A 27,939-nucleotide genomic window follows, 5' to 3' on the forward strand; every position below is an offset into this window, starting at 1 on the left:
GAGATGAGAGTGAAGCCATCCTGTCTTTGTTCTGCCCTGACCTTTGACCCCCGCCAGATGAATCGAGGACCATGCTACCGTACGATAACACTGTTTAACTTTCTTTTGTCTCCTGTCGTCCTGCAGCTCGCCACCTGGGACTCGGTCCACGGTCTGAACGGCAGCCTGAAGGAGAGTCGGATCGAGAACGGGATGCAGGGGGTGACAGTCAAAGTGGTCACATTACTGGTAGGTAACATCTGGAGCTGAGAGTAAACATCTGGCTACTGACACAGAGTTCACTTTACCCTTATAAAGGAGTGTCTACAGCAGTGGTTCCCAACCTTTTCCAGCTCAGGGCTAAAAAATCTAATTTGTTCTCACAGCACTTTTTTTTTATTTTTATTTTTAATCGAAGGCTGAACATAAAGGACTGAACTGAATACAGGAGAAACATGTTGGAGGCTCAGTCACCATCACAACATCTGCAACACCTTCACTATTACATTTTCAAGGAGCTGTTCATCAGCACCACACAGATATCCTGGGAATCACTGGCCTAAAGTTAGCCTTAACCAGCTAATATTAGCCTACAGTTAGCCTTGACCAGCTAATGATAGCCTACAGTTAGCCTTAACCAGCTAATGATAGCCTAAAGTTAGTCTAAACCAGCTAATGTTAGCCTACAGTTAGCCTTAACCAGCCTATATTAGCCTACAGTTAGCCTTGACCAGCTAATGATAGCCTACAGTTAGCCTTAACCAGCTAATGATAGCCTAAAGTTAGTCTAAACCAGCTAATGTTAGCCTACATTTAGCCTTAACCAGCCTATATTAGCCTACAGTTAGCCTTAACCAACTAATGCTAGCCTAAAGTTAGCCTTAACCAGCTAATATTAGCCTACAGTCAGCCTTAACCAGCTAATGTTAGCCTACAGTTAGCCTTAACCAGCTAATATTAGCCTACATTTAGCCTTAATTAGCTAATGTTAGCCTAAAGTTAGGCTTAACCAGCTAATGTTAGCCTCTATCAGCACCACACAGATATCCTGGGAATCACTGGCCTACAGTTAGCCTTAACCAGCTAATGCTAGCCTACAGTTAGCCTTAACTAGCTAATATTAGCCTACAGTTACCCTTAACCAGCTAATATTAGCCTACAGTTAGCCTTAACCAGCTAATGTGAGCACAAAGTTAGTCTAAACCAGCTAATGTTAGCCTACAGTTAGCCTTAACTAGCTAATGTTAGCCTAGCCTACAGTTAGTCTTAGCCAGCTAATGTTAGCCTAATGTTAGCCTAGAACTACTAGCTAATGTTCTGTATAAATACAGAAATAAACATTTTTGAGCATAAAAATAAAACTCCTCTTGTTGTCTAAGTTTGTCTTTGTTTCAGTGTGTTTGCTTGAAGCTGCAGATTCTTGAACTCACATAAAAAAAACACTTTGTTTTCTTCAGAGTTTTTATCCTGTTAACACGTCTCTCTCTCTGCAGGAGGATCCTTTCGTCATGGTGGCAGAGAACATCCTCGGGCAGCCAAAGAGATACAAAGGCTTCTCCATCGACGTCCTCGATGCTCTGGCCAAGATCCTGGGCTTCAAATACGAGATCTACCAGGTGGGACGGGCAGAATCTCCCCGGTTCAGATTAAATATCTGGTGGATGCGTAACATTAACAGAGATCAGGTTAATCACTCAGCTGGAGCAGAGGAACCGAGGAGGAACTGGCCTCAATTTAGAACTTTTCAGAGCTGCACACTAAATGTTTTATTAAACTGATCTTGCAACACAATTCTACAATTCTGCAATACAATTATTAATTTTTACTGCATCACAGCAGCATACGCTTAGTGGCTCACAAACTACATGCTAATGCAATTAGCATACATCTATGGCAGTTTGCATTCAATAAATAGCAAAGTACATTCAAGTTCCATCTTATTAATCTCTCAGCAGTTTGAATGATACCTGACATCAAACTGTTACTAGAGAAGGCTGCCAGACAAAAGTTAGTTGTGTGCAGCGACAATTAAAGTCCTGAAATCTTCTTACAATCCAGAAGTCTCGTCTGATTGGCTGCTCTGAACCAGAGGAAGCTGCCTGGTTGGTTCCCTTTAATGCCAATCAAAACTTCAGTTTTAAAGCTGCTACATTTATTTTTTACTATTAGTTTAGATTAGATTAGATTCCACTTTCTTGTCATTCCACATGTAGAGGTACAGAGAAACTAAATCCAGTTTATCATCAACCAGGAGTTCAGTCAGCAGTAAGAGCATGTAGCATACGTAGTGTGGTATATCAGAGGTATGGGACAGGTTGGTTGGTTGTCATATGGTCAATATTTCCACATGAAAACTATGTACAATAAAATAAATAACAACAACTACAGTTTTTTTTCACATGTTTTAGTCCAAACGCGTACATTAGGAGAATGTTTTCATTCAATGAACTATCCTTCACTGCTGTTTTCTGACTGAAACTGTGGATAAATTATGAATAGAAGTTAGTGTCACTGATAAATTCCAGTCTTCTGTGTAATTTTCACACTTTGCCTTAAGTTGAACTTTTGTCTCATCTCAGGTGGCCGACAGTAAATATGGATCTCAGCTTCCGAACGGCTCGTGGAACGGTATGATCGGAGACCTCATCAACAAGGTAAGACTGGACACTGATACCGATAAACCTCTGTGGTGTCTCCCAGGTCTCTTCCTCAGTCTCCGTCCCTGTCCCTCCCTCAGAGAGCCGACCTGGCGGTGTCGGCCATCACCATCACACCGGAGAGGGAGAACGTGGTGGACTTCAGCAAGCGTTACCTGGACTACAGCGTGGGCATCCTGCTGAGGAAGCCAGAGGAGAAGATCAACATCTTCTCCCTGTTCGCGCCCTTTGACCTGGCCGTCTGGGCCTGCATCGCCGCCGCCATCCCCGTGGTGGGCGTGCTCATCTTCCTGCTCAACAGGCTGCAGGCCCTACGCACCTCCTCCTCCTCAGGACCCAACGCCCCGCCGGGTCCCAACGCCGTGGGGTCGGGGTCCCTGCACAGCGCCATCTGGATCGTTTATGGAGCTTTTGTCCAGCAAGGTGAGACGAGAGAAACCCAAAGAGTCCGGATGTCTCAGCGTTTGGATCAGCTAGAAAATGTTCCTGATATTTTGCCCTTAGTCTGGACTATGAGTGAATGTTACATATAATATATACATGTGGGTGCAGAGGGTCCAGAGGGTCTAATCTGGCCCACGGCATCTATAAGCTACCAGCTAGCAAGCTAACGGGCGGCTAAACATAAAGACACAATGAAAAAAGTAATGTTGTCCTCACACATAAAATTAAAACTCAAATGCTTAACACTTCTGGATATATAAGCCATGACATCACATACAAGACCAGGATGAAACACCTGGATGATGCAACATGTGTGTCGTACCTGTGCAGGTGGGGACGGAGTGGTGGGCTCGGTGGCTCTGAGGATTGTCATGGGCAGCTGGTGGCTCTTCACGCTCATCGTGTGTTCGTCGTACACCGCCAACCTGGCCGCCTACCTCACTGTGTCACGCATGGACCACGCCATCAGGTGAGTTCATGCTAACACTATTATCTAGATCTGGCTAGGAAGAGCTACTGTTAGCTGGGAGGCTAGGAAGAGCTACTGTTGGCTACAAGGCTAGGAAGAGCTACTGTTAGCTGGGAGGCTAGGAAGAGCTACTGTTAGCTACAAGGCTAGGAAGAGCTACTGTTAGCTGGGAGGCTAGGAAACTAGGAAGGGCTACTGTTAGCTGAGAGGCTAGGAATAGCTACTGTTAGCTGGGAGGCTGGGAAGAGCTACTGTTAGCTGGGAGGCTAGGAAGAGCTACTGTTAGCTGGGACGCTAGGAAGAGCTATTGTTAGCTGGGAGGCTAGGAAGAGCTACTGTTAGCTGGGAGGCTAGGAAACTAGGAAGGGCTTACCAGCTGATTAACTGTGAGGCCAGACTGAACTTCACTGATGCATCAAAGACAATTTACAAAAACTAAATGTCTCTTTTTCTTACAAAAACAAAAAAAGAAGAGTAAATAAGAGCCAAGAAAATATGATGCTAACAGACCTGGACATGATGCAATCAAACAGCAGCTCGGTTAAATTGAATCTTTCAGAGACTCAGGACGAACAGCTGAGGACGAACAGGAGGTTTATCAAGAGAATCCACCTCCTGGAGGAGGCGAAATAAATTTCTACTGATCACTGAAGATAAATGAGCTGCAGCTGTATCAGTAGTTTCTAATTAGAAAGTGAAAACCAATGTGGATGATGATGTTTCCTGATAAATACGTGAAATGATCATGAGAAGGGAACACAGATACGTTCAGAGCTTGTTCTGTTTTTGCAGAAAATGCTCAGGGCTTGAATATTTCTCCATAAAGAAGTGACACAGCTGCTGAGTTCAAGTGTTTAATGCATCTGAAAATGTTCTGCCTCCAACATTTAACCCTCCTGTTAACCAGCGGCAAAACCACCTCCTCTGCATTTCGTTATCTCACTACTCATGACTCTGTGAGCGGAGCAGGAAAAGCCTTCAGTGGTTAAACACACACAGACACACACAGACACACACACAAACACACGTATGTTAAACTGTTCATGGTCAGAGTGTGAAGAGTCAGCTCTGAAAAGAGGAAGAAGAAGGAGATTTAGGTTTGTGTCGACATTGTCTGTGTCTGGTCTTGTCATTGTCTGTTGTTTTAGCGGCTAAAAATTAGCATCTGTGCTAAGTCCAGCACATTTACACTGATGACTAACGCATCAATGTTGATTAATGTGCATTTTCCCAATTCAATAAACTAATAATATTAAAAGATAAAAGGAGGAGAAGGAGGCTGAGATAAGAGGAGATAAGAATGTTTGTTACATGCACAGTGAAATGTATGTTTGTAGCTGTAAAAACTGTAACTAGGAAAACTGAAATAAAACATGCAGGTCATTTACAGTCATTTTAAAAGAGAACCAGACGTGGAGCAGAAATCGTTTGATGCATCACTGAATACATCAATCTTTCCTTTAACCTTCGAACTCGGGGCTGAAGTTAAACGTGAACCATGTCGCTGTGTTTCCAGCTGGAGGGACGACTGTACTCGAGTCATTTAGGACGAGCAGACACTTGATTTGACCGTTTACTTCAAACTGTTCACACTCAAGTGTTTCCTCTTCTTCACTTCGATCGCCTGGAGTCGTGTTATTTGATCTGAAGTGGTCACAAATAACAGCTGACCTGAAAACAGAGGCAGAAACACTGAGACGTGTCTGGTTCTGAGAGGAAAGAGCCTGAAATAGCTGCTTCCTCTGGAGGCTTCACAGGCCTTTTATGAAGAAAAGAGAAAACGATCAAGACGCAGCGGAAGGTTTGTGTTCAGGTGTTCAGGTGTTCAGGTGTTTAGGTGTTCAGGTGTTCGGGTGTTCGGGTGTTCAGGTGTTTAGGTGTTCAGGTGTTCAGGTGTTCAGGTGTTCAGGTGTTTAGGTGTTTAGGTGTTTAGGTGTTCAGGTGTTCAGGTGTTCAGGTGTTCAGGTGTTTAGGTGTTCAGGTGTTCGGGTGTTCGGGTGTTCAGGTGTTTAGGTGTTCAGGTGTTCAGGTGTTCAGGTGTTCAGGTGTTTAGGTGTTCAGGTGTTCAGGTGTTCAGGTGTTCAGGTGTTCGGGTGTTCACGTCACCGGTACATCTAGAATATTTACCAGCCATGTAAGATCAGTCAAATTACATTAAATAAATATAACTATTATTATTATTATTATTATTATTATTATTATCATCATCATATTGATTTCGTTATGTTATTTATCATTTTCTGTGTGCTTTTAGTATTATTATTATTGTTATTATTATTATTATATAGTATTTTTATTATGTTGTTGTTGTTCTACTATTATTTATTTATTTATTATTTTATTTATTTACTGTTATTACTGTTACCATTATTTTATTCAGGAGAATAAGACATAATTGAAGAGACCAGGAATATTTAATGTAATTCAGCAAACCCATGAACAGACAGAAGGAACGATATAAATAAATAAACACACATTATACATCTAATAAAAAATGTTAAAAGGTAGAAAATAATGAAGTGGTTTAATGAAACATTCATGTCGTTAGCCTGATAGCTAACGATATGTCACATGTGTGTGTTTCCACTCAGCTGATGGTGCAGGATGAGTTCAGATGTGAGGCTCTCGTCTGTTGCTGTGTTTGCGTCCTGCAGGTCTTTCCAGGACTTGGCCCGGCAGATGGACGTGGACTACGGCACCGTGCGGGACTCTGCGGTCTACGACTACTTCAGGAACAAAGGCACCAACCCTCTGGAGCAGGACAGCACCTACGCGGAGCTGTGGAGGACGGTCAGCAGGAACAACGGCATGGACTACTCCGTGTCCAGCCCGTCGGAGGGAATACGCAAGGTAGGCGCCTGGAGGTCGGCCCAGCTTCAGCACCATGAGACGCACAGGTCACAGCTTCAGCACGATCACAGGTCACAGCTTCAGCACGATCACAGGTCACAGCTTCAGCACCATGAGACGCACAGGTCACAGCTACAGCACGATCACAGGTCACGGCTACAGCACGATCACAGGTCACAGCTTCAGCACCATGAGACACACAGGTCACAGCTACAGCACGATCACAGGTCACAGCTACAGCACGATCACAGGTCACAGCTTCAGCACCATGAGACACACAGGTCACAGCTACAGCACGATCACAGGTCACAGCTTCAGCACCATGAGACACACAGGTCACAGCTACAGCACGATCACAGGTCACGGCTACAGCACAATCACAGGTCACAGCTACAGCACGATCACAGGTCACGGCTACAGCACAATCACAGGTCACGGCTACAGCACGATCACAGGTCACGGCTACAGCACAATCACAGGTCACGGCTACAGCACGATCACAGGTCACGGCTACAGCACGATCACAGGTCACAGCTTCAGCACCATGAGACACACAGGTCACAGCTACAGGTCACAGCTACAGGTCACAGCTACAGCACCATGAGACGCACAGGTCACAGCTTCAGCACGATCACAGGTCACAGCTTCAGCACCATGAGACGCACAGGTCACAGCTACAGCACGATCACAGGTCACGGCTACAGCACGATCACAGGTCACGGCTACAGCACAATCACAGGTCACAGCTTCAGCACCATGAGACACACAGGTCACAGCTACAGCACAATCACAGGTCACGGCTACAGCACGATCACAGGTCACGGCTACAGCACAATCACAGGTCACGGCTACAGCACCATGAGACGCACAGGTCACAGCTACAGCACGATCACAGGTCACGGCTACAGCACAATCACAGGTCACGGCTACAGCACGATCACAGGTCACGGCTACAGCACAATCACAGGTCACGGCTACAGCACGATCACAGGTCACGGCTACAGCACGATCACAGGTCACAGCTTCAGCACCATGAGACACACAGGTCACAGCTACAGGTCACAGCTACAGGTCACAGCTACAGGTCACAGCTACAGGTCACAGCTACAGGTCACAGCTACAGGTCACAGCTACAGGTCACAGCTACAGGTCACAGCTACAGCACCATGAGACGCACAGGTCACAGCTACAGCACGATCACAGGTCACAGCTACAGGTCACGGCTACAGCAGGTTACTGCGTCAGCGTCAGGGACACGCTGTCACAAACCCTCCACACAGGCTGGAGTCGGGTTTACGTTGAATTCTGAGAGTTTTCTTTCTATTTCTCCATCTTTGTGCGCGGTTACCATGGTTACAGCTGTTCCCAGTTCTCATCATGAGTTCGGATCCCGATCATTAGATCGTCGTCATAGATCTTAGATCATAGATCATAGAGCTCCTTGTTCTCGTTCTGTTCTGTTCTGGTCGTAGATGAGTTTAGATCCTGAATCTGTTTCTGATCAATCTGCTGATCAGGAGGAGACTTTATGTGGGGGGGGTGAGATTCAGCTAAAACTAAGAAACTAAAGCAGTTTGTTCAGGCGTGTGTTGAGAACCCATCGGAGGATCTGGATGTTTATCATGTAAACGGCTGAATAATGGATCCGCTCAGGGACGATTTGTCTCCGACTCTAATTTGTCATCGGCTTTTCGGGAGATCTACGAGTGCAATAATGTCCTCAGCTCCTGCCTCTCTAATTGGTTTATGGTGCAACTGCTGTAGCTGTTAAAGTAATGAGTAAACAGAGCCGGGTCTTCCAGTGTTCGCCTGCTGTTTGTGTTTTTAATAATCACAGATGATGCTCATGGTGACGGCTAACTCAATGCACTGAAAGGATGGAACCAGGTACATTATCAAACACCAGTAACTACCAGTTTAATTGTTCCGTTATTGAGATGTTGACCGTCAGCTTCTAAAAATGGATGATGGATGTTATTAGGAGCAGATTTACACTGAAGTAGTTCAGAAATGAGGAGGAGGAGCAGGAACCAGGAAGTCAGTGGTTCTGGAGGGAAGTCAGGTGATAAGTTTAATGTGTGTGAATGTCTGGAGCCTGGTGACAGGAAATAACTCATCTCTCATCACCACCTAGCTTAGCTTAGCATCATCTGAAATGCTGGAGAGAAGCTAACAGAGAATGGTCTCGACCCATTATCAGTCATAGGCTCCAGGCTCCAGGGGAAACTTCACGTTCAGTTGATTTTTATGTAAATGGTGGGATGTTAGCTAACAGCTAACATGTAGCAGGTGAGGCTGTTCCAGCGTCTGAAGGCCGAGCTGTTGCTGCGAAGGAAGGAGAGAGGCATGCTAACAGCTAACAGCTAACAGCTGCAGGTTGAAGTGGTGGAGGCAGAAGCTGCTGACACAGTGAAAACACCCACACATCCACTCCACCTCCACCTCCTCCTGCTTCTAAATACGTCACCGTCACCTCCTCACTCTGAACTCAAACCTGGAATCCAAGCGTATTTATTTAAAAATACAGGTTTAGCAGCAAAGTCCAGGTGAGACTGTGGTGAAGGTTGAAGCAGAGATCTGTGTCTCCCTGCAGGCGAAGAAGAGCGCCTACGCCTTCCTGTGGGACATGGCGGTGTTGGAGTACGCCGCCCTGACCGACGACGACTGCACCATCACCGTGTCTGGAAACAGCATGAGCAGCAAAGGCTACGGCATCGCCATGCAGCACGGCAGCCCCTACAGAGACCTCTTCTCCCAGAAGTAAGTCACCGTGAGGCGGTGTCCCGTCGTCTGCTCCAGGACTCAGCTCTGAATGTCTGCCGGCAGGTTTAGGGTTTTAGTTTAGGGTCTGTACAGGATGAGTCCTGAGTCATCATGTGACCGGTCAGCTCAGCTGGTCAGAGCGCGATGCTAATAACACCGAGGTCACGGTTCAACCAGTGACACAAGGTGCTGTGACTTTTCTAAGAGGTTCTTCAGTCGATGGGAAAAAGCTGCCATTGGTGTGTGGAGCGTTTTTTCCTGAAATTACGTTTGGATTCCAGCTACAGTTTGGTCACGGTCATAGTTTCCTTCTGAGGACAAACACTGAAAAATCTGGTTTAACACTGAGTCTATGGCCCCGTTTTGACTTTAGACTTTCTTCATGATTCAGGGAAACGTTTCAAACTTGACTAGTCGCCACAATTTACGAGGTTCCCGGATAAAAACAACATAAAAACATGTTAATTCTTGTCGTCTTCTAGACGTGTTGAGATCAGGTCTCAGGTGCTTTAATTAATTAACATCAGGGTCAACACACGGACTTAGAGATGGACAGGTGAGACCAGGTGAGACCAGGTGAGACCAGGTGGGACCGGGCAGGACCAGATGGGACCAGGTGGGACCAGGTGAGACCGGGCAGGACCAGATGTTCAGGGGACATGTTTGCTGAAACACGCTGAGGCTGGGAGAAGTGGGAGAAGTGGGAGAAGTGGGAGAAGTGGGAGAAGTGGGAGGTGTTTAAGGAGAGTTTCTCTGGTTAAGTCGTGCGTTGAGGTCAGTTAATCTGACATGAAAGCAGCTGGTGTTCAGAGACCTGGTCCCTGACGCTGGATCAGGTCTAAGTACTGAGCTTTAAGGAAACTTAAAAAGACAAAGCTCCAAACACAAATTGATCCCAGTGAGAATCATTTAATAAATCTCCACATTATTACATCATGAATCAACAGAAACTTTCTCATCCGTCTCATATCGATCGGCTCAGAGACAAGAGGACAGAGAGACAGAGACAAGAGGACAGAGAGACAGAGACAAGAGGACAGAGAGACAGAGAGACAGAGACAAGAGGACAGAGACAAGAGGACAGAGAGAGACAGAGACAAGAGGACATAGACAGAGACAGACAGACACAGACAGAGAGACAGAGACAGGAAGGTTCCACATTAAATCACCATAGAACATCATGGAGTCAGTTCATCTTCTGTCTGTGAGTTGGTTCTAAAGGTTCTCCTTAAAATCACATGGAGGAGGAGATACTGCACCTCCTCCTCCTTCTCCTCCTCCTCCTTCTCATTCTCCTCCTCTCACCTCTTCATCCTGTCTTTGTCCTCGTTCTTCTCCTCCTTCATGTGGGGGTGGACTGACCTTCACCGTGTTCACACTGAGCAGATTAAATATAAACTGGGCTCAGATGTTTCTGTAGCTGAGACAAGACGAGTTCTTCAGAGGCCTGACTTCATTAGAGACAGAGACACGACAGAGAGACACAAGGAGACACAACAGGACACGATGAGACACAAGGAGACACGAGTAGACACAACGGGACACGATGAGACATGACTAGATACAATGAGACACAGTGAGACACGACGGGACACGACGGGACACGACGGGACACGACGGGACACGATGAGACAAGACGAGTTCTTCAGAGGCCTGACTTCATTAGAGACAGAGAGACAAGGAGACACAACGGGACACGATGAGACACAAGGAGACATGATGAGACACGAGTAGACACAACGGGACACGATGAGACAAGACTAGATACAATGAGACACGACGAGACACAACGGGACACGATGAGACAAGACGAGTTCTTCAGAGGCCTGACTTCATTAGAGACGGAGACACAACGAGACACGATGAGACACAACGAGATACGACGAGACACGATGAGACACAATGAGACACAACGAGACACGATGAGACAAGACTAGATACAATGAGACACAGTGAGACACGACGAGACACAACGGGACACGATGAGACAAGACGAGTTCTTCAGAGGCCTGACTTCATTAGAGACGGAGACACGATGAGACACAACGAGATACGACGAGACACGATGAGACACGACTCTGCAGGAAATGAAGTTTGATGAAGATCAAGTCAGATGATGATGATGATGATGCTGGTAGAGAAGCATCATCATCTGAGGAACCAGAGTTCAGCTTCTAGTCTCCTACTCAGCTACGGTGCCTGTTACTATGAGAATACACCTTCCTTCCTCCCTTCCTTCCTTCCCTCCCTCCTCCCTTCCTTCCCTCCTCCCTTCCTTCCTTCCTTCCTTCCTTCCTTCCTTCCTGTCTTCATCACACTATATTTCATTGTTAAGGAGTCCTGTACATGGGGAGGGTGGAGCGGGGGGGGGGGGGATCCTTAGTGAAGTCTTCTACTGTCATTATCACCGAGTCCAGATGAAAGTGATTTTTCTCTATTAAATGATGTGAAGCTCGGTTCCTCCTGCTCTTGATTTTTAAAAAATACGGATCAATGCGCCCGTCATTATCCCACCAATCATCAGCCACGTTCACCGTCCCAGAATAAAACCCTTAAAAAGTCACAAGAGGCTCCGAGACGACGACGACGCGGCGCCGTTATTTCTGAATGATGGAGGATTCATGAAGAGATCGAACACATCACCATCTGAAAAATATAAGAGTCTGACTCTAGATGATCTGCATCAGGGTTTCATCTCACCTTCCTTCCTCCCTCCCTTCCTTCCTTCCTTCTTTCTTTCCCTTCGTCCCTTCCTTCCTTCCTTCCTTCCTTCCTTCCTTCCTTCCTTCCTTCTTTCCTTCCTTCCTTCCTTCTTTCCCTTCCTCCCTTTCCTTCCTTACTTCCTTCCTTCCTTCCTTCCTTCCCTCCAAATTTGACACATTCTCAGGTACTTGTTTGAGGACGTTGGGATTTCATTGTTTCCAATTCTGCTTTTGCGTTAAAATAAACAGTTTTATGTTCTGGTTCACGTTTTTTTCAAACCTACTTCCTGTTCAAAGTTGACGCTTATGTTTTATGCTTCTCAGGTCCCAGATACCTGAAGATCTTAATCTTGTCTGGAAGAAGTTAAGGAGCATCCTGGAGAGAGGTTCAGGTTTTAGCTTTGAGACTCAGGTCTTTGTCTCCTCCGTCCTCCAGGATCTTGGAGCTGCAGGAGAAGGGCGACCTGGACATCATGAAGCAGAAGTGGTGGCCTCGCACCGGCCGCTGTGACCTGAGCAGCCACGCCAGCGCTCACCCCGACGGCCGCTCCCTCAAGCTGCACAGCTTCGCCGGCATCTTCTGCATCCTGGCCGCCGGCCTGCTGCTGGCCTGCCTGGTGGCCGGCCTGGAGGCCTGGTGGAACGGCAACCGGTGCCGCCCGGAGCAGCCCAAAGAGGTGACCGAGCACAGGGCCCGGCGGACGGGCCAGCGGGGGGAGGACACTGCCACACTCTACTTTAAGGATCCAGCCGCAGACGCGAGCCCCGACTTAGTGGAGCTCCAGTACACCCAGCTGTAGAGGAGAGGGTTAGGGAGGCAGCGTGGGAGGTGTGGGGGGGAGCAGGGAGCCCAGGACACTGATTGAAATCAAATTTGGTCTCTTTTTATTATAATCTTATTATTTCCATTTTCTTTCTTTTCCCCACCCGCCTCGTTCCTAAACGTCCAGACACCAGAGTTCATGTGAAGCCCGCTGCACACCTCTACTAACACCTCATAAAACCACAGCGTCTGTCCACCCCTAACACACACACCGCGTCCAGCTTTTTACCCAGCATGCTCTCTGGCACGTCCCGCATGTTTCCCCAACGAACCCCGACTTTAAAGACCGGCTCCTGCAGCGTCAGCTCCAGAACCGTATTGAATTATTGTTCTAAACTCATTTTGTACAGCGAGGCTCTGGTAATTTCCTGCACCCAAGGGTTCAGAGAAGAGATTATAATTAGCAGCAGAGAGCAATCAGTGAGGCAGGACGGATAACACAGTCCACGCACACTTTTCAACACTTCTGGACATTTTTCACTCCACCGTTAAACTCGTTTATCGCATTAAAGCAAACGTTGAGCTGCAGCTCCAACAATAACGCTGCCGCAGTCCAGACCCCCCCCACCTCTGACAAAGTACCTGCTGAACACAAACCACACCAGCTAATAGTTACACACTCTCAGCCTGTAAAGAGGTAAAGAATCCTCATCAATATTCATGCACAGCCATCTGATAACTGATATGTGTTTAGCAGACAATTATCGGATCATATTACAGTGAGTTAACGCCACATTATGGAGCGCACACAAAAACACTTACGCTCAAGTCGTGTTCCATCACCACATTCTCAGATTGGACTCGTAAGAGGCTCCTTAAGGGCGGACGCACAACAAATCATTTTAAAACGTTCTGCAGCAGCTTCAGAAACATCAGCTCTGAGAATCTGTGTCTTTAAGCCGTGGAAATTTTGGCCCAAAAAAAGCCCCCCCCCACACACACACACCCCAACACACCCCCCAGCGGAGACCAGCGTCTGACTCTTTAGCTGCTAAATGTTCCTTCCCTGCGTCTGAGCAGGAAGTGCAAAGTGGCTTTTAGAGCTTGTTTTAGTGAAACGGGCCTCGGAGGGTTATTGGAGGGAGGTTAGCGATGTGCTAAATGACTCAAACATTCACTCCCATGTGCAGCTTTCAATCACTTTCAATCAGCGTTAATTAAAAAATAACAGCGCCTCTATCTGCACGCACGCAGACGGGATCTGATTTCATTTTAGCTTTAGTCGTCACTAATCCACTTATCAGATCTGATTAGGATCAAGTTTTTCAACTAGCGAGAATTTATAAAAACAGAGATTGTAATTAAATCTGTAATCGGCTTTAATAAATGGTTCCTGCCGCAGATAGAACAAGATAGAAACAACGAGCGGCTGCAGGCTTCAACGCGCCGTCCACAGCCGCAACGTTATTCACAATAAAATACATAAGAAATGGGTTTTGTGCATCTTTCTCTGACTAATGGTCATTGAGAGAATAATTAATGACAAGACAGATTCATTTGAAGTAGATTTTTCATTTTTCACAAGTCAAAACACTCCAGGGGTTAAAGTTAGAACCTAAAATAACTCCCATCTAGAGTCTTTATTGTCATTATGATGAAAGTTTGACTCATCACACACATAAATAACAGAAACATTTAAATAAAACACGCTTAGAAAAAGAAAAGAAACCACAGATGAACTCGTGTTTTTCTCTCGGTGAACGTTAGCCTTCAGTCCAGTCTTTGTGTCATGTCCTTGAGATTCAAAGCACAACAAACACAGGAGTTCATTATTCTGAAAGATAATGATCCAGTGCGTTGAAAAAAATAAAATATGTAGGAGTTCATTTACAATCAGATCTGATCACGAGTGGAACAAACAAGGTCACAGACGCATTTAGTTTTAAATGTGTTTAAAACATGTGAAGGTTCTCGGTCCTACAGGTCGACACAGAGATGACACAAACTGTGGACTGGTTGTGTTTCAGCTCTAAATGTCTGGTGGAGAGTTTAGTTTTTATCAGGAACATCTGAAACTCGACTAATGACCTGATACTCGCCTGGACCGGGAGCAAACTGGAGCCTCAGATACCAGTTTATTTCCCCGGTGAATTATATCACATTACAACACAGTCCAGGTTCTCTTTCTCCATGTTTCCACTGAAAGGTGTTGTAGCTCCTGTAGAGTCTCGTCTGGTGATATCCCATAATTCTCTTCAGTTGTTGTCACTTTGAGGAAGATGGACTTCAGATGAGCTGGTCACATGACCCCCTGCATCATCTCCAGGGAAACGACAATAAAAAAGTGTTTCATTGAACTTCAGAGAGAAACTTTTATATGGATGCGTCTGATAGAGATGTTTTAGAGATACCTGAGCACCAAATGAAGCTTGAGTCTGGATGGAATCAGGATCAGAACAGGTTCCTCCAGGTCCAGGTCCAGGTCCAGGTCCAGACTCTAGTCATGTGACGAGATGATGATGAAACCAGACACTTAGAGTTGAACACTTGGAGGAAACACCTTCTACAAACTCAAGCAGTCCACATGAGTTTGTCTCATCTTTGTGTTTTTTGATGAACCTTCGTATTAATTTAAACGTGAATGAAACATCTTCTAGAAACTGATCTAGTCCAGGTCAAGAGGGAGAAACAGTAAAGGAAACGATTACTCTGATTGGACCTGATGGCGGCCGCCAGTCTGTCCTTTCAGTCCGTCCGTCTCCTAATGAGCACATTTCTACCTCCAACATCCACCGTCTCAAACACACAACGTCCATATTGACTAGGAAGACGGGGGACAGAGAGGAGGAGGAGAAGCTCTGATGTGGATCCATAAACTAAAGTGTGAGCAGATAGTTTAATGATAAGATCTGTCTCCAGCAGCGTCTGGGTCCATAACCCTGCTGCTGTCACTGTGTCACGTCTCACTGCTTTAAATTATATGTCAATGTGGACGCCCACGTGTTCTCTCTATCTCCTCTATCTCTACCTCCATCTATCCTCTCACTCCTTTCCATTTACTCTCGACTGTCTATGATCTCGTGCAGGTTACTAAGGATTACAGACTGGCCAGGGTTTCTGGTCCATTGACATATAATGACATTACAACTGCTTCATCGGAGGGGAGGAGGGACATTTGGACAGACAGAGAGAGAGGCTGGGATGAAGCAGAAGCTATTGATACAGGTCAGAATAGACCTCCTATACAACTATCAAAAATAAAGACAAAACATAATAATAATAATAAAACGTAATAAACTCACGTCATGTGTTCCACGGCCGGCCTCTGAGGGGCTCTGGGTTTGTTGTCTTGGTCTACGGCTGAGCTGAACTGGTTCATTGTTCTGGAAATAAATCTGTTGGAAATAAATTGTCAGTACCTGTGGAAACATAAAGATCGGACGGGACGCAACACAACCAATGTCGACTTTTCACGTTACTTCATTTTGGATGTTAAAGTGGGAGAATTATTTCCAGAACAAAACGTTTCAGCTCAGATCATTTACTGATGTTTTGCTCTTTGCAGACGATACAATACTTAACGTTGTACTTTCTGCTCAACCATCTTTAACCTCTTCATTAGAAACCCCCTGGTCCTGACTGTGTCTTTCTGTTTGTTTCAGTTGCTCGTCTTTAACTGTGTGGACTCACTTTGTCTGGTTTAGGTGCATTGAACAAATAGTTAGTGTCTTTTCAAGATGTATAAAGAGCCTGTTCAGACGTCACATTCACATCCTGAGTGATCTGGTCTCTAGAATCCAGGTGTGAACACTGATCTGGTGTCAGTCCACTTCATTTTACAAGAACCTAATCTGAACCTAATCTTTCCACCTGGTTCCTAAATCTGGATCATGTCTCCAAGTCTCCAACCATGTGTCCCTGGTTCTGGTCCAGTGGTAGGTAGAGATCCATCAGAGACAGCAGCTGATACATTATCCTACTGACCACATGGTGGCGCTGCTGCTGATTGACACACAGACTGAGACCAGATCTCCAGTTCTGGCTGAGGACACATATTAATTATGGTAGATGGACCAGGTGAAACCAGATGTTGATGTGAAGTCTGAACGAAGCTAAAGTCAAGGTTATATTATTTGAAGCTAAAACAGTGAAGGTTAAATCAGATAAACGCTGAGTTTCTTTTGTTCACCTTTGCCTCTGGAAGTAGAACTCAGACTCGTGTTCTTTTAAAACGAGGACGAGTCAGAGCTGAGAGAGTAAAACTGGTCTCTGCAGCTGTTTGGCCCATTATTCATCTCACATTTATTCAGATTTGTCGGAGACGTTTCCCCGATCAGTGTGAGAGTCATCAGTCACGTCAAGGCCGATGACAGCCGAGTAAATGGAGATTTATCTGATCCAGGGAGGAGACCTCCTGACCTACATGCTGAGGAGCGTAATCAGAGAAGAGATGATGGGGCTTCGAGAGCTGAATCTAAACTGACAAAAAGCATTAGATTCGTCTGACGTCTCATTTCTCCAACGACTTTATGAGCGAAGATGCTGCTGCGTGTTGGCATGGCAACCAGCCGAGCTAAGAGCGCGTAGCATCATCACTGAGTGTGTTTGAACTCATGTTCTAAATGTACATTCATATTATTTACTTCACTCATCCCTTCAAACAGCTGATTACGGTTACATGGATAAATGTTGACGTGTTTCCGTGGAGACCAGATCAGATGATGTCATCAGACACCAGTTCACATCCAAACACCTGCACTGGTGAAGAGGAGGAGAGAAGGATGAGGAGGAGGAGGAGGAGGAGAAAGAGGAGGAGATGAAGGAGGAGAAGAAGGTAGAAAAAGAGTAGAAGTATCTCCTTCTCCATCTTCTCTCCTCCAACCTGACATTCATTTATTTGTTTATTAGCAGGTGATTAATTAGTAGTGGTTACCACGGTTACTCCTCGTCCTCCAGCTCTGAGGGTTTCATCTAGAGTTCATGTTTCTAATAAAACCATCAGCCAATGAAAACACACTCAGTGATGGTGGCTAACTACAAACACCACGTTCAGGGGCCTTTAAATGTTTCATTTGAACTCGAAACGAACCAGAACCCGTCAGAAACTGTTCTTATCACACTTGAGTGCGACCCACTCGACAGTAGCGGTGTTTGTAAAGAGGCAGGAGGCCGAGTGATTTAAACGGCTGGGAGCACTCATTAAAAGAGCTGTTTGTTTTCTAAATTAATGGAGGCTTTCAGACGCCCGTCGTTTTCCTCCTCTCCACGTCCGTCTTTAACGACCGGCTGAGGCTTAATCCGGCCGTTTATTTATTTAGGCAGGCTGCCAGTTTGGAGCTGAAAACAGATTTTAATGAGGTGCCAGTCCAACGAAACAAGAACCGGCACGTTTTAATTGGCTTTGAGGTTAGGAGGAGTTACTGTTAGCTGGTAGGCTAGGAAGAGCTAATGTTAGCTGAGCGCCTTAGAAGAGCTCAGCGGAGAGGCTAGTAGGAGCTACTATTAGCTGAGAGACTAGGGAGAGCAACTAGTTGCCAGGATGCTAGGAAGGGCAACTGTTAGCTGGGAGGCTAGGAGAAGTTATTATTAGCCGGGAGGCTAGGAAGTGCTACTGTTAGCTGGGAGGCTAGGAGGAGCTACTATTAGCCGGGGGGCTAGGAGAAGTTATTATTAGCTGGGAGGCTAGGAAGTGCTACTGTTAGCTGAGAGGCTAGGAAGTGGATGAAGATGCTTGGAGGTTTTCCAGACGTGTTTTCCTACATGAAGATGTTTTAGATTTAGCTTCAAAAAAATGAGAGGACGTAGATTTATTTTCATCACTTTGAGACAAAAGTTTAAATATAATGTAGAGAATGAAGTGGACCTTCTGAGACTATACCGACCAGATCATGTGACTCTGCCTCAACACTGTGTTTGAACTTTCTTCTCAACATTTTGACTCTTTTCTGTTGAAAATGACTCCACCTCCTCTCATTTTGCCCTCGTGAGGGTCCCTGATCCTCCTCCCTGGACGTGAGTCAGACTGAGGTGAAGCCAGATCAGAGCTGGAGCCGAGCCGCCGTGCTGCGTTCAGGAACACTAACCCACCGTTAGTTTGTGTTTGGATGCGAGTCACGCCTCCCGTCCCTGTCGTCCTCCACCTCGCTGCGACCCAGAGACCGAAGCAGTTCAACAGGGAAACACTCCAGCGTCTATTAATACTCAACAAGTATGCACAGCGTCAGCCGGCGTCCTGATTAAATTGTTCTCGCGGTGAACAGAGTGTACCGGCTCCAAGGGCGGGAACAAATTTACACTTAATAAAACCAAACAATGCAAACAGCTGAGGGTCTGACAGCTCCACGGTGGTCTGGCTTCAGGGTGGGTTTGGTTCCTCCACACGTTAAACCGGCCAAGTTTGATTTCAAGGTGCACAGCCTGACTGGTTCCTGTGCCTCAGTTCCCACTGGGCTCCTCAGTAAATAATGAATGAATTAATGAGGTTAAGTAGACGGGAGCTGAGGTGTGTCTGCAGCGGTCCATCAGAAACCCAGTGACAGGTTGAGACCTGAAACCGGCCCATCGCCAATCTCAGCCTCTGTGTCCCTCCCCCTCCCCCTGTCTCCCCTCTGTCCTCCCCCCCTACTCACTCCTGCTCTTATAGGACAAGGAGGTGAACCTGGAACAGGTGCATCGTCGTATGAACAGTCTTTTGGACGAGGACTTGGCCCACAAGCAGATCCCCGGCCCCTCTATCGAGATCTCTGCGCTGGACATCGGCAGCATGCAGCCCAGCAGCCCTCCGTCCCTGGGCCTCGCTGTGACCACCTTCCTCCCCGGGGAGGGGGCGCCGCCTCCCCCTCTTCCCCACCTCCCTCACCATGGGGGGACCCTAGGCAGGACGCTACCCCCGTCCCAGGTCCCTGGCAGCACCGCCACGCTGCCCCCGCACCACCACCCCCTCAGCAGCACCAGCCTCAGCGGCACCATGCAGTGCAAACACAGGGCCCCCAACGGGGGGCTCTTCCGGCAGAGCCCTGGCAAGACCCCCATGCCAATGTCCTACCAGGGAGTCTCCGCAGGACCCATACCCGAAGCCATTGAGGCCACCCACAGTACATCCATTTAGAGCTAGGTGGGGTGGGGGTGGGGGGGTGAGAGGTGGTGGTTGGGTGGGGGTGGGGGATGGGGAGGGTGAGGGGGGGTGACAGGGGGTCTGTGGATGGGGGCTCTGAAGATAATTATTATAGGAGGAGAAGAAACATATATGTAAAAAGTAAAAAGATTGTTTTTTATCTCACTGTTCAGAGAAGATGATGTTACAAAAAACAAACCCCGGAACCAGAACCAGAACCCGGAGCGGTTCCTCCTGTACATACGTGTAAATACCCAGAGAACGAAGTGAGGTCAAAGTGTATTTTGAATATTCTCAATTTTTTGGAAGTTGAGTTATTAAAAACAAACAAAAACGAGCTAAAAAAAAAAAGGATCTATTATTAATGAGACGATGATCAAGTTGCGACTGTTTGAACGGTTTGTAAATTTACTTCAGTTTCAACAATGAATTCATTGTGATTGTTTTTTTTTCTAAGTGCCGAAACGAAACGATGTCTCTCCACAACTCATCCATGTGTAAACGTGACTACCCATGATGCACTGCTCTAGGGGACTCTTTAGTGTTGGACACCCACTGTTATGCACCTCTGTACCGGCCCTATATACTGACAGCAGCACTTTTTATCCTTTTATTTGCTCCATTCGTATTAAATCGATGAGAAACTTTTATTTGTCTCATTCAAGTCGACGTTAAACTGAGTCAGAACGAAGGAAAAGAGTCTGAGGCTGCGTCGCATGAATCCAGGAGATCCTGGGTCCAAACCTTCACACGATTCATCTTTGGAGGTTTTTAAGTTCCAACCACAGGAGGAAGGAGATGGGAGAGATTTAAACCCAAACGAAATGTTTCCTTTTAACTTTTTAAACGTCCTCCTTGGTTCCACAGGTTCATGGTGTCTCCCTCAGTTTGATCTGAAGTGGTCCAGACCAGTAACACGACAGAATAATAACGAGTTTCTCCATTTGTTTTAATGCAAAGAAGAACAAGAACATCAGGAGAGCGTTTACATCTAATAAACTGTGTTTTTACGTCTGTTTTCCGTCATTAACGTTTGGACCCAGAGGACGGACGAGATTTAAATTAATAGATTCAACACTTTTAGGAATCAGAATCGAATCCTTCACAACAAGATTCGTTTTTAAACCTGGTTCAGCCTGAAATGATCTCAGATCAGATTTTCACTCAAACACTTTGTATTTTATCCAGATTTCTACCAGGACTCATAGTGACATGTGTCTGAGCTCCTCATCGAATGTTACTGATGTTCATGGACTTCTCCTTCCAGTCCAGACCACGATGAATCTTCTCAGTGTCAATGATCAAACTTCACACTGTGCCTCTGTTTAAACCAACTGCCCTCAGAGAGAGACCAGGACCAGGACCGGGACCAGGACCAGGACCAGGACTCAAACTGCCTTCATCGGTTCAAAGACTCATTTCAGATTTGAGTCTTTTCAGAAACACGTGGGAGATGATCTATAAAACCATGTGGATCTTCAGGCCTCGTGGTTCAGGTTCTTCTCCTGAGTCCTCAGACCAGTTTGATTCTTAATTCTGGTCCAAATCTGAAAGAGAACGAGTCCAAACAGTGGATGATGTGAACGCAGCCTCAGACTCTGACCTTTCGTTCTTCTTCTTATGGTTGAACCATAAACTGTGGAGACGTCTTTAATTTATTCTGGAGGATTTAAGTCTGTCTGGTCCTGAACCTTCACGTTTATTCCTCAAACCTGTTGATGTGCAGAGGAACCAGAGTGAAGGTTTTCATTTAAACCTGACTTCTAGAGATGAGTCCACACATGGGGGTGTTCCGAGGTTTTAAAGTGATGCTATCTAGGTGAGCTAACGTTGGCTAGCCTCGTGCGCTAGCGTCTAGACCATGGCGCCATCCGCTCCCAGATGTTCTGCTTTGATTTTTTTATTTTACATGCTTTAACTGTGTGTAACCGTGTGGGTTTCTCATGTTCCACGTTCTCCAGCGTCCCCCTACAGATCCAGGTTTTTACAGATCTCAGACCTGGATGTTTTCTAACTGTCGTTGCTCTCGTGAACTGACCTGTTTCTCACACTGTGCTCCACCGACGACCGGCCGCCCCCCAACAGGACGACGTTCAGGCGACAGCGTCCGTCACATCCAAGGGACGACCCGATTTTATTTATGAATATGCTGCTTGGAGTTTCTTAAACTTTAATAAAGAAATATGGTTTACAGACGAGTCTCTGATGTGAGTCAATGACGTGATGCATGATACATGCTGACTCTCTGACCTCCTGGATTATTATTTTATTACTAAATTAAAAAAGGAAATATTCAGTTTCTGTCACAAACAAATGCAGCTGATCTGAGGATTATTTATTTATTCCTATATTTTAGAAATGAAATGTATTTATTTATTTTTAGTTTTGTGGCTGATGTGACCAGTAAAAACTGATGGAAGAAGCTTTTCTCTGCTTCTCTAGATGTTCCTGGTTCATGGTTTATTTCATTGTTTCTTGATGCAATAAAACTAAAAATAGTGACAGATTCACATTCTAACATATTTAAACCTAGAAGTTGATGTGAGGCCGGTTTGAAGCTTCTCTAGTTTCTTCTTCATGTTGGATCCAATTAACTGATCAAACTATGCTCTAGTTCTCAGATGAGAGCTGCTTCAGATTCTTTTGGTTCTTGTGTTTTATGCAGAAAGCTTTAGAGGAGGACTAATAGTCTCTGCAACTTTATTGGTGTGAATTGACTGAATTTAAGTTAAATCTGTTAATGAGATGAATCTGATGAACCTTTGGAGCTTCAGCGTGTGATTCTGGAGTCTGACCTCCAGGTTTCAGTTATTGATTCAGCTCCGTCACCGCGGCCTCAAGACAAAATCCATTAAAGCTCAGAGGTTTTTTTCTCTGGTTTCAGGTGAATATTATAGAATCCATAGGAATATTAATATTCCTCCCATAGTGTTCACACATGTAACTCCTCAGGGGAACCAGTCATGACGTAGTCATCAAGGCTATGGTTTTTGGAAAGAATCGTCCTTCTGCTTATTTGTGATTTGTCTGTTCTCCTCTTCCTCCTCTTCATCTTCCTCAGCGCTGGTGTCTTCGTTCTCACAGTTCAACCAGCGGCTGATGTCGGGATCATCACTGAGGTTAACGTCGTCTGTCTTCATGTACGATTAAACCCTGGAGGTTTTAAGGGTTGACCCAGCTGGAAGGTGATATAATGTCAGAGGAACTAACTGTGTGTTACTGAGAGGTCACTGCATCCGATTATCGGCTAATTAGCGCCATTATAACAACATGCTAACGTACACGCCGTTACCTGCTTCTTCTTTTCACTTTTTATTTCAGCATTTAATGACCTGTCACTTCCCTCCAGACTGAATCCAGTTAATCTGCTGCCTTTATGAACCGAGACGTCAAGCTAAATCATTCCTCTCTTTTTTTATGTGTTTTTATTCTTTTTTCAGGCACATATTTCCAGCTGAGGAAACTGAGATCACCTATTAAAATCTAATTTATTATTTTGGAGTTATTTGTTCATGAAGACACAATTGTTTTTCCCCACTTTCCTTTCATGCTAAAGTCACACATAGAAATTGAATTAATTTTGGTATTCGTTTGCAGGAAGTGACTTCTTGGATGAGCAAGGCTAAATAATAAGTTACTAACTTAACTGGAACGTTAATTTAAAAGTGTCTTCAGGTTTGGGTTATTGTTATTACATTATAAAAGCCATAAGAACACTGATGTTTTCTCTATGTATGTTATTCAACCAGTCACCAAGGCTACATGCCACATATCAATGCTAAGCTAACATCACGTTAATTATCTGCAGTACCACCATTAGACCACTAGACTGAGGCAAAGGCTCAAGCCTGAATTTAGTGTGTGATAAAGATTGTCTTTAGATTCTGTGGCGACTCATTTGCTCCTTGACCCCGACTCTGTCCTGATGGAGCAGTTACAGATGATGCACTACGCCTCATATTTCCTTAACACTGAGGTGCATCCGCCTCTAGACTCTTCAGTATGAGTGGATGTATTATTATAAATTCACAACTCTCATATTTTACATTTCTTTCTCATACTTTTGCTTCTGGAGATAAAACAGAGGAGATAAAAAAGGGCTGTAAAACGCTGTGTAAGCGAAATGTTTTTAGTTTTGTTTCCATAAAGCTCTTAAACCACAGTGACTCCAGATATTCTGCAACATTAGTTTGAATTATTGTAGAAAGATAAAACACTGACAGGTTAAGATTCCTTTTTCTTTTGTTTTTCCTGGAGCGCTGCTTAGAAAAAATAATTTTAAAGAAAGAGTGTGGGGGCGACACAGTGGCTCGGTGGTTAGTGCTGATGCCTCGGGTTCGAGGGTTCGAGTCCAGCTCAGGTCTTTCTGGGTGGAATTTGCATGTTCTCCCTGTGTCTGCGTGGGTTTTCTCCAGGTACTCTGGTTTCCTCCCTCCTCCAAAGACATGCTGGTTAGGCATGGGATAGACTCCAGCAACCCCCGCAACCCTAGTGAGGTTAAGAGGTAGAAGATGAGATGAGATGAATAAAGATTATTAAATTATCTAGAGGTAATGATGCATAACTCAGACTCAGGTGTCAGAGCGGGATGGAGGTCCTGAGACACGATGTTATCCACTCATCTTATGAATCTTTGCATCTCTGCAGGTCAAACTTATTCACTTCCAGCCCGTTGAAGAATCACTTGACCATTTTTCCTGTCGTTTGTTTTCAACATTCCCCACAAACCGGCTCTGGAGCCAGTTCTATTTGTAGCTGCCAAACAAAAAAAGAAACGGATCTTCACAGCTGGTAGCTGGGTCTGAGATTTACCACCTGGACGTTCTCCTAAATCCTATCATTCTTCAGACGGATTACATGGTCCAATCCATGCACACCTCCTCCAAGCCCACAAATCCTCAGAGGAGACACTCGCTGGGATCCCCTGGTTCCTGCAGCCCTGCTGGGACTGAACGGAGCCATGTTTCTGCTGAACGCTGTGATCCTGCCAGCTGTGTCTGCAGGATTCACATCAGCGCTGATAAAAGAGGAGGAAGACACAAAAGAGTTTTGTTATTTTAGAAAGATTTTTGCTGACAGCTTGTTCCATTTGAGAAAACTGTTCTTCTGTTGTCATTCGTTCCTCAGATGTAGAGAGCTGATCCAGATGTTTGGTATAAAGTAGGTAATAAATCTGATGAAGCTGCAGGAGAAAATGCTGAATGAATTTGTTTGATCTCACATTTTCATCCATCCTCATCTGATCACGAGTGTAATTCTTAAAGTCCTGTGAAGACGGATCTGATGTCAAACTGGGGGAGACACTTTTTAATGAAGACCAGATAGATGGACCAGGTGAGACCAGATGTTGATGAAGGTCTGAACAGAGTCCAATAAACCACAAGATGCTTCTGTTCTGATAAATTCTTCAAATAACCAGCGTACAGTCCCTGTGGTACGTGCGTCTCTTTGAGGTCATGAGGAGCAGATGTCGGGATAAATCAGGACGTCCACAGAAGGACAGTGATTCAGTCTTCCATCAGAATGTAAGAAAACTTCATGTCCTCACAATGAAACCAAACTCCTGTGTCTCTAATTTATTTTTATTTTTCAGGGAAACACCAGAAACCTTGTTGCTCCGTCCTGAAGGTGCTGAAGCTCAGTGTGGCGTCACCTATAGACCTCCTTCCAGTGTTGAGTAAAATCTTTGAAAGAAAAAATGATATATGTTCAAGTCCAGGACTTTGGATTCTTTCAAATAATGGTTTGGTCATGAGCTAAAAGACATGCACAGCATTAGCTCAAGTAACTGATGAATGGTTAAAGAATATACACGATGGAAGGCTTGTACTATTTGACTTCAGAGAGTTACTTACTTAACTGGGAGAAAGTAGAGTATTTTACAATGGATGTTTTTATGATAGCAGGGAATTGCAGTGTGGGGTTCCTCAGGGAAGTTGCCTAGGTCCTCTTTAATTTTCTATATTGACCAATGACCTACCATTTATATCAGATTAATCTAGCATGACTACGTATGCAGATGATTCCACTGTGTGCAGAGCAGGGTCAACTCTTAGAGAGTTAAAGGAAACATCACATATTAAACATAGGATCCAGAAATATGCTAGACAGTGATACTCAACTCAGACTGAAGGGAAGCAAGTAGAAGAGGTGAGAGAGGTTAAGTTGCTTTAGACCCTGAACTAAACTGGACTTAACACGTAGAAAACGTAGAAACAAAAATGTGAAGGAGTGTAGCAATTACTAGAAAATGTTTAAGGTACATTGAAAGCGAAATATAAAAAGTGACTAAGGTTGAGTACTGCCCTGCCATTGAGTCGTCTGCTTCAAAGAAAGACATGCCAAAATTGTAAATAGCTCAAAATAAGGCTCCAAGATTAGCTCCAACACACCAAGAGGTCACATGTTACACAAATGCACAGAAATGGCCTCTTGTTGACAATAAACTACATTCCTGTACATTCCTCTCACTTTTCTCCGGAAAGTTTTAATTGATGAGAGACCACGTCATTAATATATAAGTAAAATATAAACAAGATGTTCGAACCATGTGACTACAGAAGCCAGTTCTTGGTTCTACTTAAATCTACTGTCATCTACAGACCAATAACTGGATGGAAATCACTGACAAACTATAGAAAGAACACAAGCACAGACTTTAAATGAAACAACATTTAAAGCAAAAAAACAAAAAAACTATAAACAATGTGACTCCAAGGTGGTTCCATGATGGTCAAAGAGGTAAGAGGAGTGTTAAAGCTTAAGGGTCAGAAAACAAGTCTGGATGTAGAAGAACTGATGAAAGTGATGGAACCTGCAGAAGCATTAATGAATAAATTAAAAGGAACAAAGACAGATGTTGAAGGAGAGGAATTAGTTTCAGTGTGAGGATGGAAACGATGGAAATGTTGATGCTGCAGCAGGACACTGGGTCCAAACCCTCCACAGAGACTCCTCCACAAACTCACTATTGATTCATTGTCAGTGTTTTTATATTTATGAACTAACAGCAGAAGAGAGAGAATACAGAACCCGGTCGACCTCGTCCTTCCATGTAAAGAGCTGCATCAGTTCTCAGAAAGCAAACAGACGCTAAGAGGAACATGAACATTATGAGCTTCAAACAAAGAGCTGCTTTGTGTTTCCATGACGCGCAGCAGCCAAAATAATCACAAACGTTTCTATTTTCTCCTGAATGAAAGGAAACGCCGGCTCTCTTCATCTGCCCTTTGCTGTGTTTCCGAGTATTCACTCTTTAAGACGGTCCCTGCATGAAAAGGCCTGAGCTCTGGATGCAGCTTCCATATGTTTAAAGTGTGTAAAGTGCTCTGAGTGCTGCAGCGTTTTCCCTCCATCCTCCTGCTCCTTAAAAACCTTTGGCTCTTTCTCCTCCTGCAGCCCCTCCCTCCATTAATCTCTCCATCCATCCACACGGCCTCAGACTCTGGTCAGAGGGAGCAGTCGATTCTCCGTCCTGTATCACAGCTTGGTCTCAGAGACGAACCGTCGCCCGCTGCTTGGAGTTGATCCGACCACGACTCTTCTCTCCGGAGGCTGAAAACCTGATGGGAGACACGGTCGGCAGCTTCTTCTCCTCAAACTGCTTCTTTAATGCAACGTCCGGCACAGAAATAGTCGTTTCTTATGTCAAGATCAACAGAGACAGAGCTGCAGTCATAGTAACGTGTTTAAAATATACAGATTATCTTTCTGTCTCATATCAGCTGCTAGCTAACATTATTAATATGATAAAAGCACTGCAGCTATTTTCTTCTCACAGAAACCACAAACTCCTGGAAACAATGTCTACACAACATTTACAGATAATTCAGTTGTTTCAAATATTTTATCTCAGTCAGTCAGATGGTAATAATTAATTAATTTTATCATTAAAAACTAAGATTAATTATTACAACAGTTAAAAATAACTAAGGTCAGAGGAAAGGTTCATCATTTATCAAGAATAATAAAAACTAAATAAAACTAAAACTAAGAAAACTGGACTTGTTGTGTTCCACTTTTCTCCTTCATGGAAAGGTTGTGGCAGAGTCAGTGTCGCCAGATGGGAAATGACAAGTTATCGTACCAGAAGCTTAAAGTTTGTGTTTAAACAGACATTTACTGAGGGCTCAAATTATTTTGGATTATTTATCGTACAGAGGTGATATTATCGTACTAATACGATAATTATTGTACGT

General features: G+C 44.9%; 1 protein-coding gene across 3 annotated transcripts in view; it reads left to right on the plus strand.

Moving 5' to 3' along the window:
• Positions 1 to 19,736, plus strand: part of grid1b (glutamate receptor, ionotropic, delta 1b) — a 319,180-nt gene extending 299,444 nt beyond the window's left edge. For 2 of the 3 annotated variants that reach the window (XM_047609007.1, XM_047609009.1), the window contains exons 9-18: positions 127 to 228; positions 1,473 to 1,595; positions 2,559 to 2,633; positions 2,717 to 3,059; positions 3,411 to 3,549; positions 6,204 to 6,399; positions 8,993 to 9,159; positions 12,301 to 12,541; positions 15,714 to 15,852; positions 19,271 to 19,736. In XM_047609007.1, the coding sequence (XP_047464963.1) occupies positions 127 to 228; positions 1,473 to 1,595; positions 2,559 to 2,633; positions 2,717 to 3,059; positions 3,411 to 3,549; positions 6,204 to 6,399; positions 8,993 to 9,159; positions 12,301 to 12,541; positions 15,714 to 15,852; positions 19,271 to 19,710 (1,965 nt within the window). In that variant the 3' untranslated portion in view covers positions 19,711 to 19,736. The remainder of the gene's footprint in view (positions 1 to 126; positions 229 to 1,472; positions 1,596 to 2,558; positions 2,634 to 2,716; positions 3,060 to 3,410; positions 3,550 to 6,203; positions 6,400 to 8,992; positions 9,160 to 12,300; positions 12,542 to 15,713; positions 15,853 to 19,270) is intronic. The other variant, XM_047609008.1, reaches the window with a different exon arrangement.
• The last annotated feature ends 8,203 nt before the right edge of the window (positions 19,737 to 27,939 follow it).

Source organism: Mugil cephalus, chromosome 16 (assembly GCF_022458985.1).
Source record: "Mugil cephalus isolate CIBA_MC_2020 chromosome 16, CIBA_Mcephalus_1.1, whole genome shotgun sequence".
Classification (NCBI taxonomy): Eukaryota; Metazoa; Chordata; class Actinopteri; order Mugiliformes; family Mugilidae; genus Mugil; species Mugil cephalus.